Source organism: Cheilinus undulatus, linkage group 12, assembly GCF_018320785.1.
Source record: "Cheilinus undulatus linkage group 12, ASM1832078v1, whole genome shotgun sequence".
Taxonomy (NCBI): domain Eukaryota; kingdom Metazoa; phylum Chordata; class Actinopteri; order Labriformes; family Labridae; genus Cheilinus; species Cheilinus undulatus.
Genome location: NC_054876.1, coordinates 32,359,316 through 32,372,860, shown reverse-complemented (window position 1 = coordinate 32,372,860; position 13,545 = coordinate 32,359,316). Strand labels below are relative to the sequence as shown.

The following is a 13,545-nucleotide window of genomic DNA, read 5'->3' as shown; positions in this document are numbered from 1 at the left end:
AAATTACATTCTAATCCTGAAGTAACAAATCAGAAAATACCAGCATACAAATAGCATGGCTGTTTCAACACATCATCTTCATGAGCAGCTGCTGCAGCTTTTAGTCTATTTTTTCCATGCTGAAAGTGGGAGACTGATTTCGACCAGTTTGCCAGTTGGGGGCGATAGCGTACCGGTGATACATTACTTCACCAGTTAACTTGGAAAACGAAGAAGGCAGTCTCTGACAGAAAATGGCTGACCGGGATTGTGGGGATGAGTTCCTTTGGCTTCGAGCAAAATTTTAAGGTTTCCTATGTTTGAGCATTTACTGTTGCATTTAGCAGAGAAGCATAATGTTCAAAAAGGCGAAAAGAGCGAACTTTCGAAGGAGAAATGAGTCTGACGAAGACGAACAGGAGGAGAGTAAGCAGCCGCAGCTGGCGCCGTCACTGTTCGGGCCTATCGGGGAGGAAATCCCGTTTATGGAGTCCTCCACTCACAGCGTTACCGGAGCACCGGGAGGCGCGGAGAACGTTAACAGTAACGGTTTCCTGTCTAATGTTACTCCTGTGAGAGGTGTGAAGAAAGAAAAGAGAGGAAAAGAAACTGCTATTGTACCGGTACCTGGACCCAAAAAGGCCAGTTTGCTGAGCTTCGCCGATGAAGAAGGTATACAAGTCACCAGTGCTAAGTAAGCTAGCCGGTTAAGATTAGCTGCAGACAACGTGTCTCAACGGCTGGAAGCATTAAACCAGCATCATTTGTTCAAGCATGTGACAGTAAAATCGTTATAAGCGAACTCAACTATGAATCTCTTTTAGCTCTAATCCTCCTTTTGACAATAAACGTGTGCATGATAATCATGTTGCATGTGTTTTTCTTCAGCTCAGCGCTCACTTTCACTTGCATGTGTTGATTCATGGGTCTGTGTTTGTAAACAGAGGGATCCGAGGTATTTAGAGTGAAGAAATCCAACCACAGCAAGAAAATAGTCAAGCAGCTGAAAAAAGAATACAAAGAAGACCTGGAGAAGACTGGAAATGTCAAACAAGAAATCAGATCAGGTGGGAAAGCTTTGTCCGTGTGATCATGATGTCTCTTTTCTGTCATTAGCAATAAGGATATGTGTTGAACCATGCAGGTGTTGTTTTGAAATATTGATCAGAATCAAACTTTAAATTGAACAAGGACTGGATGAGTAGAGAAAATAATTTAGGATGCTTGATTTTTGCCATATCCGATGTGCCGATATTTACAAATTTGTTTTAGCCAATTCAGTATTGAAAATGATATTTTAATATGTAGGTCAGAGCCAAGACCTCAATCCTTTGAATATACTTTAACGTTTGAGTATGAACAAAGAAAAAGACCTAAACTAATGCATGTCTGTTTGTCCAGCCAAAATCTTCATAAACTTATTAGTACATTTGACCAAAATTTACATTCAATATATGCTGAGATTGACTGCCAAAATTTTGGTTGTAAATATCAGTAGACGTTTTGATATCTGCTGATACTGATAATTGCCATTTTAAGCCAATATCTGATATTATCAGGCTGATTGTATTGTGCACCCCTAAAAATGATCTAATTGCGATTGTTTTCCCCAATATTTATTATGTGATTGTTATTTTCTTATTTTATGTTTTTCTCAACAAACAAGCAGGTAGATTAAACTAATGCTGAACAATTGTGAAAAATTATGTAATTGTGGTTGTTTTAAGTCATTGCAAATTCGATATGAGTTGTATAGAAAAGGAGACTTGAATGTTTACACAATGTGCAGAGCTGAATATCTCTGCCTAAAAATATTTTAAACTGGTATAGTGACACAGATTTCAGGTCAAAGAAATGTTGCACATTCTGGGATTTGAAAATTGCAGTAGGGCATATTGCGATTTAATCTAAATTTTGATTAATTGCTCATTCCTGTCTTGAACTGTCATTGTGTATCATTGCTTTTTGCATAGCAAGACTGCTCTGTATAATGTTGCATAATATAAGCATTCACACAATATATGCTAAGTGGATCTAACAAAGCATAATGGATTTAATTACCTTTGTTGTTCCCTTGGCTTCCTTTCTGTGGTCTGTATTCCCAGATGTTTCATCCCTGCCTGCAGTTTGCATCAAAGAAGAAGTCACCAGCAGAACAGGTAGTGAACAAGGGGAGGAAGAAATGGAGGTGGACAGTAATGATGAGCAGGAGGAAGAGGCGAGGAGTCAAGGTGGCCAGGCACAAGGCCAAGTGTCGAAGAACAACAGCGCTGCAGCTTCTTTCAATACTCTTTCTACCCTTGGCAGCCTGAGACCAGGTACTAAACAGACATACTTAAATGTATATGCTTGTTCAGTGTTGTCACTGCATGACCAATTTAATACTTTAATTTTTCTTGTAAGCACTTGATCTTATGATGGCTCTTTAGTTAAACAGAGTCTTAGTTGATAGCAAATTAAAGTTCTTGAGAATTCTGCTGCCAATTTTAGGATTAAGTTTTTATTGTTATTATTATTGCTCCTCTGAGCCATCCTTTCATCAGAGTGTATCAGATGTAACTCTCAAAACCTGAGAAACACACAATTAGATAAGTACTTGGCTTAAGTCCTGTTTCTCTCCTCTAGGTGAGATCCCTGATGCAGCATTTATTCACGCTGCCAGAAAGCGCAGACAAATGGCTAGAGAGCTGGGTGGTGAAGCTCCTCTGGTAGAGGCAGAAGCTCCCAAAAAACGGCTTGTAGGAGAAGATGAAGATGCCAGCGATGACGAGGAAGAGAAGAGGATTCGCTTCAGTGGAGTCAGGAACAAAAGCCAGAGACAAAAGATTGCAGAAGAGATAGGTACTGTTGAGTGAAGTGCTCTGACTGGTTTCATGCCAAGATACCGCTGTTTTCCAGCCTTTTCTCTAACATGTGACAACCTCTTTTACGTGTGCAGGTATTGAGGGCAGTGATGACGAGGCCCTTGATGCAGGTCAGGATGAGGAGGTGAGCCGCTGGGAGCAGGAGCAGATTAGGAAAGGAATCAGCATACCCCAGGTGAGCTGTACCAAACTATCACAACTTAAGTGGTCAATGTCTGATACTTTTCAGTACCCCAGGGTTTAGAAATATATATATATACTCTCCAGTGCTTTAGCAATCAGTTGTATGCAAAAGCTCAGAAGCTGTTGTATTTTTGACCAAAAGCTGCTGTGAGTGACAGAGAGAGAGAGAACTAGGGATCAGGTGATTACACCATGGTTTAAAATTCTTAGTAAATTTATTATAAATGCTCTGCAACACCATCTTTCTGTTCTCACTTGAAAAAAGGGGACGGAGCACTAATTTCTGACAGCTGAATATGAAAATATTCTCAAATGTATTTAAACATGCAAAGCTTTTCATGGTTTAAGTGCAATATATAATTTTTATATTTGAGTTGAAGGAGAAAAAATATTTAAACTGCTGATAGAAAGGAAGTTTAAAATGTTGATTTATTAATTGGACAACAAAGTTAAGGGATGAATACTTGAATAGCCACAATTTTTCGTGTTACAGCAGCAAATTTTAGCTTGTTCTTGAATTCTGTGTTTTCCAAACCAAGGAGGTAACTTTCATGAGTCATGTAAATCTGTTTTACAAAATAAAGTATAGTGCATCTTTGCTTGTCACATGCTTGATTTTTTTACTGAAGACATATCAATTTTCTTTTTTTTTATGTCCAGGTTCAAAGTAGTCAGCCAGAGGACAACACAGTCTACTACCAGAACAGCTATGAAACCCAGCCCTATGGAGCTTCCTACAGCATGCCGTTCAGCTACAGCACTGTGGTCTCACAGACCTGCAAACAACCGGGCCAAGCAGACAATGGCTCTGTTCACTACGGGGTCCCTATTAGTGATCTGACCCCGGTATCCATTGATCTGGTAAAGAAACGCCTGCAGGAGAGGTAGGTTCAGTCAAAGGCTGCAGCAATATCAGTCTTGAGCTCAGGTGCTGCCATATCTGTTTGCTGTGGCCATGCAGACCTAACAGAGTTACCCCAAACTCAAAGGGCCAGAGAGGCTAAATGGGGGACTAAAAGGGGTCCTGTTAGTCCCTCGATAACTCGCGTTTCCCTTGGAGCTCATAACTCTTGTTCAGTTTTCATTACATCTCTGTATACAGATGGTTGATCTTTGAGGTGTGCGTCAGTAATCATAATTTGAGTAGTTGTATTTTCTGCTCTGTTTGATCCAAGTCCTCCTCACTGTCTCTATCTGTATGTCATGTGTCTGTAGGCTCAGCCAAATGCATGCAGGCCACAACGCGAACAACAAGCGCCTCAAACAGATCGAAGAAGACCTAGCTGCCTCTGAGAGCGCCATACAGCAGCTGGAGGGCTCGTCCAATGACAATGCAGAGCAATATAAATTCTTGCAAGAGATGCGAGGGTATGTTGGAGACTTGCTTGAGTGTTTCAGTGAAAAGGTAAGGGAGAAACAATGTGCTGTCTGAATAGCTGTTCTCTGTTTTGTGTCTGTGAGATCTCTGACCACTTCATGTGGTATTTAAAAAGATAGTCTCTTGACAATCCTGTATTGAGAAACGAAAGGCCATCCTATTCCAATTGTTTTGGTAAAGACATTTTTTACTGGGATACTGTCACTATTTATAGTTAACAGTGCTGTAAATGTTACTATAAGTAACACTACATAGATTTCTCAATAATTCTGGTTTTTTCATTCTTGTTAAAGATATTACGATCCTTATCTTGACATACTCAAAATTTTTTTTTTTTTAGGCAAGCTTTTTTTTAATAATTCAAGGTTACTGTTCTGCACTTCAGCTGTGTTCTCTAAATATTCAAACTAGTGCTGTCGAAATAACGTGTTTAATTTTGATTAATTATTCACACCTTTTTTTTTTTTAAAGCAGATTAATTACACTGTGGTCATATGTCACAGTTTTAATTTTCCAGTGTAGCATAGTAAAATAGATTAAAAATCAAGCCATACTTGTCAGGGTCTGTTTATAATTATTATTTTATACATCAGAGAGATACAAACCATCCAGGATTTATTAATAAGACAACCTATATGGGGGGCTTCTGCACTATGACTTTTGGCTGCGCTGATCCAAACGAAGCTGTGCTGATTTACTTTTCCATCACCAGTTTGGCTGCGCTGAGAAGCACAGCCCACCAGCTCCAAGTGCGGTGCGGTGATATCAAAGCAGTTTGCAGAGTGCAATTTGCGGGGGGGGGGGGTGTTACCCCCTTCTGATTCTGATATCCCACCCTCTGATAATAAATTGTCATCCCACAGGGGGGGAATGCATTTTATCCCTGCCTCTGTTTGGCCTGACTGCATCCTACACTTCGAACCCAAGATGTATGTGCTCATACTACAGTCCGCTGGTTGCAGACAGTCAGGGTTCTGACGAGTGAAATCGGGATGGCTTCATTTTTGCTTTAAAACAATGTAAAGACAATCAGATTAATCAAGAACATTCAGCTCTAACTCCTGTCTTTCCTGTTTTTGTTTCGTCAGTGTTATAAATAGACGTTAATCCAGTAGTGAGTTAGCACATTAACCTCAGCGAGTGCAGTATTCATGACTGTTGATGAGGGCTCAAACTGCCACGCCATCAGTTCTAGATGCGCCCTCAAACCAATAGCTCGGTTGTGGTGGAAAAGCAAATCACCTGCACTGCTGAGCTGCCGTGCTGAGTCAAATCAAGAAAAGCCAAGCAGCTCAATTAATGGAAAAGCCCCATTAGTCTCTATCTCTCCTCCTCCTGTCTCTGTCTGTGAGCGCTTCTTCTAGAACACATGCACACAGAGACACACAGATAAGCGCAGTCTCCTGCATGCAGATACGTGCCAAAATACTGCGTTAAAAAATGCTGAATTCATTTACTGATTTGCAGAGGTCTCAGTTAAGAAGTTCATTTCTGTGTCACTACTTTAAAATCTGGTGAAAAGGTCTGATACCGCTGTAAAGAACCTTCTTTCTTTACAAACTTTCATGACGTCACTAACAAGAAGCTTCCTGCGTGCTTGTGTGTAATGAAAACTGAAAACTTCATGAGGAATAACAGCGAAACTTTGAGAATAAATGAAACACCAGTGAAGAGGTAGAGCCCTAGTCAGACTGAAAGCAGAGGTAGACCTACTAGTGAATGTCTGTGGGGAGGATAAGGAGGATGTCAAATGTAAATAGAGTAACAGATCAGATGCAGTAAAATAATGGCTATAAATTATCATATATACATACATTTAAATATATAACCAATTAAAAACCGGATTATACACCTGTAATGCCGTCTTGCTGATATTATCCATATATGCGATTAATGATTTACAAAGCCTGATTAACTGTTTTCAGTAGATTTTTTTCTACTTGTTAAATGCATGTGTGATCAGAATAATTCAGTCTTGATCCTGCAGCAGCAGAGCACTGATTACTTGGAACAAACCAAGAACTGGGCAGCCAGCTTCCATCATGCATCCACATTAATGTTTGTTTTAACTCTGTTAGGTGACTCACAGTGCACAGAACGCGCAGACGGAAATGGGACATTAACCATCATTGTCAGTATTACTTTGTGTGGATAAACACTAAGACTGGAACTTTATATTGTCAAGTGCTGGGTGGAAGACTTTGAGCTATTTTTGCTTATTTCAGTGAATTAACTTTGCAAGTACTGAAACAATTTACTTAAATGTATAAACTTTATTTGGCTGGACAAATGACTTTTAGTATTCAAGAATCTCAGCAAAGAAACCTGATCTTCTTTATGGTAACCAAGTGTTCACCCAGCTCTAGCAATATCTCTGTTCCTGTATTGTTCTGTCTGTCACGCTTCTCTTGCTCCTCCAGAGAGACGACCCTGTGAGTCGTAGCCCCGCTTTTGTTTGTGTCAGAGGTCACAGAAGGCATCATATCTTTCAGGTGCCTGCTGTCCTGGAGCTGGAGGCTGCCATGCACCAGTTACTAAGGCAACGGGCCTCACGACTTGTCCAGAGAAGACAGGATGATATTAAAGATGAATCGTCGGAGTTTGCAAGCCTTTCAAGTCAGTCCATCTTGAAGGTTTTTATGATTTATTTGAACAGCCTCGTTAGCTCTTTGTACGAGTGTGTGCGAGTGGATTTGTGTTCTTACTTTGATCCCCTCTAACCCCGTTAATTCCCCTGTTAAGGTGTGATTTCAACTGAGTGAGTGAGTGAGTGAGCGAGCATGTACACAGGAAAATGTCTAACTATTGGCTGCTCTTAAGTGGCTGAGTCTGACTGAGAGCTGGCTGCTTGAAACTCAGCTCAAAAGATAAGTCACTTATTTAGATAAACACCTTGTAAGGAAGTGACGTATCAGCTGTCACTTTCACAGTAACATGAGGGAGGTTGCAGCCAGGTAAGTGACTAGGAAATGAAGAAAAACATTTTCTCAAATACTGTGTATTTATCGACAAACGCTTCATAGATTCATAATTTAGCTTGTGTGTTAACAATGCCTTTTACCTATCTAATCAATTTTTGATCATTTAGATTTACAAATGAGACTTCTTGTATTGTCTGAGATTATAAGGTTATAGGTTATCTTTACCTTCCAATTACTGGTTCTTACATTGCTCTTGTCTCTTTCAGATAAAGCGGTCATGGCTCCAAGTCTGGATTCATTTGGTCGAGACCGGACAGCTTACCAAGAGCACAGTCGCCAGAGGAGGATAGCAGAAAGAGAGGCACGACGGTATGAGACTCTTTCACTCTTAGACATAGTTTAAGATTTGAAGGCTTATTTTAGTGCATTTTTCAGGCTAATCAGCTCTATGCTGTTGTGTTTGTAGAATGAGGGTGTTGTGGCTGTGTATGGTTCTTCCACATGCTATTGAGGCTCCTGTTTGCTAAAGGAAAATGTCCTTACTTTTTGTGCTAAGTCTGGTTCTTTTATCCTTAAATTGTCTGACTTGGTGCTTGTTGTTGCTTTCAGAACTCGGCGACGACAAGCTAGAGAGCAGAATGGAAAGAGGGCAGAGCATAAAGAAGGCTTATCGTCTGATGATGAAGAAACCTCTACTGACATCACGAGCTTCAACATGGAGAGAGGTACACTATGAAACTGCTGACAAGACTACCATGATAAATAAAAAGAAAAATTGCTCATCATGCTGTAGCTTGTGCTTCACTAATGCCTCTCTTCTTCTCCAGATCGTATTGTCAAAGAAAGTAAGAAAGTGTTTGAGGACGTGGTGGAGGACTTTCATTCTCTAGACTCCATCAAATCCCATTTTGAAGTTTGGAGGAGAGAATATGCAGACTGTTACAGAGATGCTTATATCGGCCTTTGTCTGCCCAAACTCTTTAATCCATTAGTCCGCCTACAGCTGATCACATGGAACCCTCTAGAGGTAGGAAAAGCACGTGATTTTTTTGGGAAAATGTTCTATTTTGTTATAGAAGGCTTGTTTTCTTATAGCTAATTTTCTTTTCCTCTTCAGGCAAATTGTGCAAATTTTGAGTACATGATTTGGTTCGAGTCTCTGTTGTTTTACGGCTTTGAGGAGCACAGCACTTTGCAGAGAGGAGATGCAGATATCAGCCTGTTGCCTGCTATTGTGGAGAAGGTCATCCTCTCCAAACTGACAGGTAGAGAGACATGCACAGCTGCACCAAGCATGCAAAGATTTATTACAAAAATGCACATATTATGCTGAATGTGTTGAATTTCTAAATCGTCTGTGGTTGTGTGTCAGTGTTGGCAGAGCAGGTTTGGGACCCGCTTTCAAGCAGTCAGACGGCCAGTTTTGTGAGCTTCATTCACAGACTAATGAAAGGTTACCCCACAGTGTTGCATGGAGACAACAGATACACCCAGGTACTGATCACCACATTACTACATGCTTAAAAATAAGGTTTTTACCTGCAAGTATAGCTTGGCCTTTGTCTAAAACAGTCTTTTTTTTTTGGTTTCTTTCTCCACCAGGAGCTTTTGAAAACGATTGTCTTGAGGGCCAGACGGACTCTGGATGAAGATGTCTTTCTTCCACTTTATCCAAAGAAGTATGTTGTATTAAAGCAAACACTTCAGGGTGTACTGTTTTTTAATCAAATCTATTTAAAGAACTGTGTTTGACTGAAAACCCTTTTTTTTTCTTCAGCGTGTTAGACAACAAAAACAGTGGGCCCTACTTATTTTACCAGAGACAGTTCTGGTCCTGTGTGAAGGTATGTGTAAAACTATAAAAGACAACACTATTTTTAGATTGAAGAAACTAATTACTATGCCAAGTAACTGCTGTAGGTCCCATCACATATAGTAAGGAGTTGATCTAAATCTGTTATTTCTTCCTGAACAGCTGCTGGGTAACATCCTGCAGTGGGATGGTATCCTATCCGGTTCCTGTCTGAGGGATCTTGCTTTGGACAGCACTCTGAACAGATACATCCTCTCTGCCCTGCAGACCACTGATACCTGTGAGGACAATGTTCTCAAGTGTCTGAAGGTGAGTCAGTATGTTAAAGCAGCTGTTTATGAACTTCTATGAATAGGATTAAAGTCCCTGTTTCCATATTAATGTGTACGAAGAAAATGATTGGTTGATGTTACATTTGATGTGTTATCAAATCATTGTGCTTTTTGGTAAGTGTGTATCCTGTTATTTCCATCATAAGAACTGATGCTCCTCTTTTGCTCAGATGAGATATGAATCCTTTGTTCTGTGGCGCACATACAAGTGGAACTTGACACTTAACTTTTTTGTTTTAAATTGAACACTTATGTTCCTGTCTCTTGAACTCTGTCTCTGGCTTAAATAAAGATGTTAAGAATGTGTGTATGTTTAATTAAGATTTGAAAATGGCAAACAGATTGGGCCATTTTATCAGCTCCAACCTGTTAAAGCATTTGTATCCTTAATCCATCAATTTAACAGTGATAGCCTGTTGTTTGCATGAGAGCCTATTCAAACACAATCCACACTTAGTAGATTATCTAAAAACAGGACATCAGCATAGATCTGTCTTTTAAATCGCCTCCCACAAAAAAAGTGGTCTTAAGACTGGGCATACATGGTGTGAACTGAGTCTGTTTCTGTCCTGATTTTGGCACCATTGCACATTGTACAAGGGAAACATGGGCCAATCACGACACAAGCAGCATTTCCCAAATAGTTGGAGTGAAAGCCCAGCAGTGACCAGATTCTCCCATTTCAAGCCTTTTCCTAATTGCACTTGTGCACAATTGAAGACGTCATCTAAAAGAAACATGGCAACATGGATTTATTAGATATCTGTATTTATGGAAGGTTTTAGTACACCAGACTGCATGTATCAGTGCTGCCACATGTGTCTGCTTTATTAGCAGAATAGCAAACATCTTCTGCACACTAGCAAAACAACTTCAATGTCCTTCCTCTCTGACTTCAACTTCAGTCTGTGGAAACTTCCTGGCTGTTCCAAGTCAATACATACAATGCAAGCTCTAAGATCATGCCTGCGAACGTGAGCACATGAGCTTTGGTTGTGTACACTCAACAATGCCCTTGTGTAGTATAAGTTGATATTCTGTCATGACATTTATCTAACTGTACAGAGTATACCTGGACAAAGAAAACCTTCTCATTTCGGATCCCAAGCAGTATTTACACACCTTTCACTACTGTTCAGATGTTATGCAGTATTTTCCGTACATTCTGTGCCTACAACTTCTAAAAATAAAGATTGGGTTATTTCAACCATCAGAATAGCAGATACTTGCTTGTCTCCTGAAGCAGACGATTTATAGAGTAATTTGTGTTTCAAAAACAAACCTCTCTGACCATGTCAGTGTGATTTGCTGATAATGATTTTTTTTAATTGACTCAATAGACTGGTTGAAAGAGGGCTACTGATTTCTCATCTTTCTCTGTTTTAATTCCTTTTTCAGGTGGGGGAGTGTTTGCCAGCACACTGGTTCTCTGGGCTTAAGGGCCAGCAGACGTTTCCTCAGCTGGAGCCGTTTTGTCGCTACGTTACTCACCTGGCAAACTCGTTGAACCGCAGCACTTTGAGTGGATCTGACATAGATCGACGCAACACTCGGTAAATAGAATATAGCAGCCTTATCCAACCTCCAGTACGCTGTGGACTAATTTGAGACCTGAAAATCATGTGAAACCATCAGAACCCTTGCACAACCATAACACAAGGTTTATATAATCACCTTGTATTCATCAGATTTTGTTTCATAAACAGAAAATTTCAGTGCAAATGCTTGGCTTACAGATACAGTAACATTACTCAGAAAGTGTTTGTGGAGTCACAAAGTACGATTTATTTTTATTTTATTTTATTTTATTTTGATCAGGTATCTGCAAAGACACTTAAATTTTCTTCTCTATTAATTATTATTAACATTTTTTGTAAACAAACTTTATGGTCCAGCAAACTCTTTCCAAGAAGCTTAAATGTGTCTGAAAATACTCTTACTACTTCAAATTTGGAGTAAGCAGCAGAGTGTCATCACTTATTCCAATACTTCTTGAACTGAGACACTAGTTTTAAAAATGTTAATTCTGAGCTTTAAAATATCATGTAATCAAGTAGCCTATTTTATGATCATTTAAGATGTGATTTGTATGTTTTAAATTTCTATGATTTTTAGTTATTGTGAATGACTTTTCGCATCCCAACTCCAGTACCCCACACTTTAGGTAGCTCTGGAACAGAATTTAGAAACTTCATTCATATTACAGCTCCATCTACTGAAATATAAAGGCAGTTTCTTTAGGATTGGTAAGAGTGCTAATAACAGGACTAAACTGATTTCTAATATAACTTGTATGTGCCCACAGAGACCAAATCAAAGAGCTCATGAAGATGTTGGGTCGCATGAATGCACTAGACCACATCGTTGCCGTGGCAGCAGAGCAGGGCGTCAAAGACATCAAGCAACTTTTGGAAGCAAAGTCCTAACGGAGGATAAAGCAAAAGCAGCTTTTTAATTATCTTTCGAAGTGATTGCACATGTGAAGTCCCAGGATAACTAATTAGGATTCCTGAAAAAAGCTTCACAGATGCTGAAACAAAATCTGGGTGTAAATATTGTGGATAATGTATAGAAAGGTGTGTTCACACACTCATCAACACAAGACTGGTGCTGAAATGAGGCCTTGTATTGTCAGCTGTAAAATACCACTCCGTTTTACTGCATGCTGCAGTGTTTTAAAGCATAATTTATTAAGAGAAAACAACTGTTGACATGGATTATCGACATCTGTTGGAAAATATCTGATCTCAGTGACACATACCACCTTCTTATGTAAAAAAAAAAAAGAAGAAGAAGAAGAAACCACCTTTTATTTCCCACATTTTTTTTCTCATTGGTGTGTGCTTAAATAACTTTGTATTTGGTCAAAATTTCCCTCAGAACTGACAGCCAACTCGTCTCTAAATGCTCCGTGGTACATGTCACTGTTATCGTTCTTTAAATCCCCATTTCATTTGAAATATCTTCTCTGCCGCCCATGGACTCGCCTGATCATCGTACCAGAGTTGAGAGCTTTGTGTCCACGTTTGTACAACTCCTGTTTTTGGTATTTTATTTTCCTGTGAATAAAATAGTATTTTAAATGATAGCTGTCTTGATGAGATAGTTTTGTTTAACAATAGTTTGCATACAACTGCACCCATAACATCATGACCACCTAATCTGAAGCAGTCTGATAAAAACAGTTCTACAATAAATTCTCAAATGAAGCTTCAACACTTGTTGACATTGACAGAAAGGTTCTGCCTGGATCAGGCAAGTCCTCACAACAGAGTGACCATGGAAGAGAGAGACTACTGAGAGAGGCCAGCAAGATACCTATGACTCAGCGTTTCAGGCTTCAGCAGCTGAGACGGGAGAGACTCTGCATACAACAACTGTTGCCCGGGCTCTTCGCCAGTCAAAGTTTTATGACAGAGTGGCAACAAGCCACTGTTGAAGAAAACTCATTTAATCTGGACTACAGTTTGAGAGGCATGTGCGAGAGGAAGTTCTTTGGTCTAATGAGACCAAAATGATGTTTCTGGCCATCAGACAAGACACTGTTTGGTGGACACAAACACTGCACATCACCACAAACACATCATCCCAACTGTGAAAATTGGTGGTGGCAGCATCATGTTGTGGGGATGCTTCTAGGCAGCCGGTCCTGGAAGGCTTTTGAAGGCAGAGGATAACATGAATGCTGCAAAACAGAAAAATCCTAGAGGACAGTCTTCAGTCTGCAAGAGAACTAAGGGTTGGGAGAAGAGTTTTTTCCCAGCAAGACAATGACCCAAAGCATGCAGCGAAAGTTGCACAGAAATGGTTTTAAGACAACAAGGTGTGGCCACACCAAAGCCCAGACCTCAATCCAATAGACAATTGCTGGTTGGACTTGAAAACAGTTGTTCATATGTGACCCCCTTGCAACCTGACAGAGTTTGAGCTGGTTTTCAAAGAGTGGCATAAAACTGCAGTTTCCAGAAGGGCAAACCTGACAGACCTATCCAGACTCTGCTGTGATTGCAGCCAAAGGTGCATCTCCGAAATAATGACTTGGAAGACAGTAAATATCTATTCGGTCACTTTTTTT

General features: G+C 39.9%; 1 protein-coding gene across 1 annotated transcript; it reads left to right on the top strand.

The window, feature by feature from the left end:
• Nucleotides 1–216: 216 nt before the first annotated feature.
• Nucleotides 217–12,558, top strand: paxbp1 (PAX3 and PAX7 binding protein 1). The gene is made up of 18 exons (XM_041801120.1): nt 217–651; nt 924–1,046; nt 2,085–2,297; nt 2,605–2,820; nt 2,918–3,018; nt 3,687–3,910; nt 4,242–4,431; nt 6,897–7,020; nt 7,592–7,694; nt 7,935–8,050; nt 8,153–8,352; nt 8,443–8,590; nt 8,698–8,819; nt 8,928–9,004; nt 9,103–9,169; nt 9,301–9,447; nt 10,869–11,023; nt 11,776–12,558. Exons 1-18 carry the CDS (start codon nt 336–338, stop codon nt 11,894–11,896), a joined length of 2,763 nt encoding a protein of 920 aa, XP_041657054.1. The 5' UTR covers nt 217–335; the 3' UTR covers nt 11,897–12,558.
• The last annotated feature ends 987 nt before the right edge of the window (nt 12,559–13,545 follow it).

Coding starts and splice junctions, on each gene's coding strand:
- paxbp1 (XM_041801120.1), top strand. CDS start 336: ATGTTCAAAAAGGCGAAAAGAGCGAACTTTCGAAGGAGAAATGAGTCT. Junction 8,591..8,697: donor CATCCTCTCCAAACTGACAG/GTAGAGAGACAT, acceptor GTTGTGTGTCAG/TGTTGGCAGAGCAGGTTTGG. Junction 8,820..8,927: donor GAGACAACAGATACACCCAG/GTACTGATCACC, acceptor TTTCTCCACCAG/GAGCTTTTGAAAACGATTGT.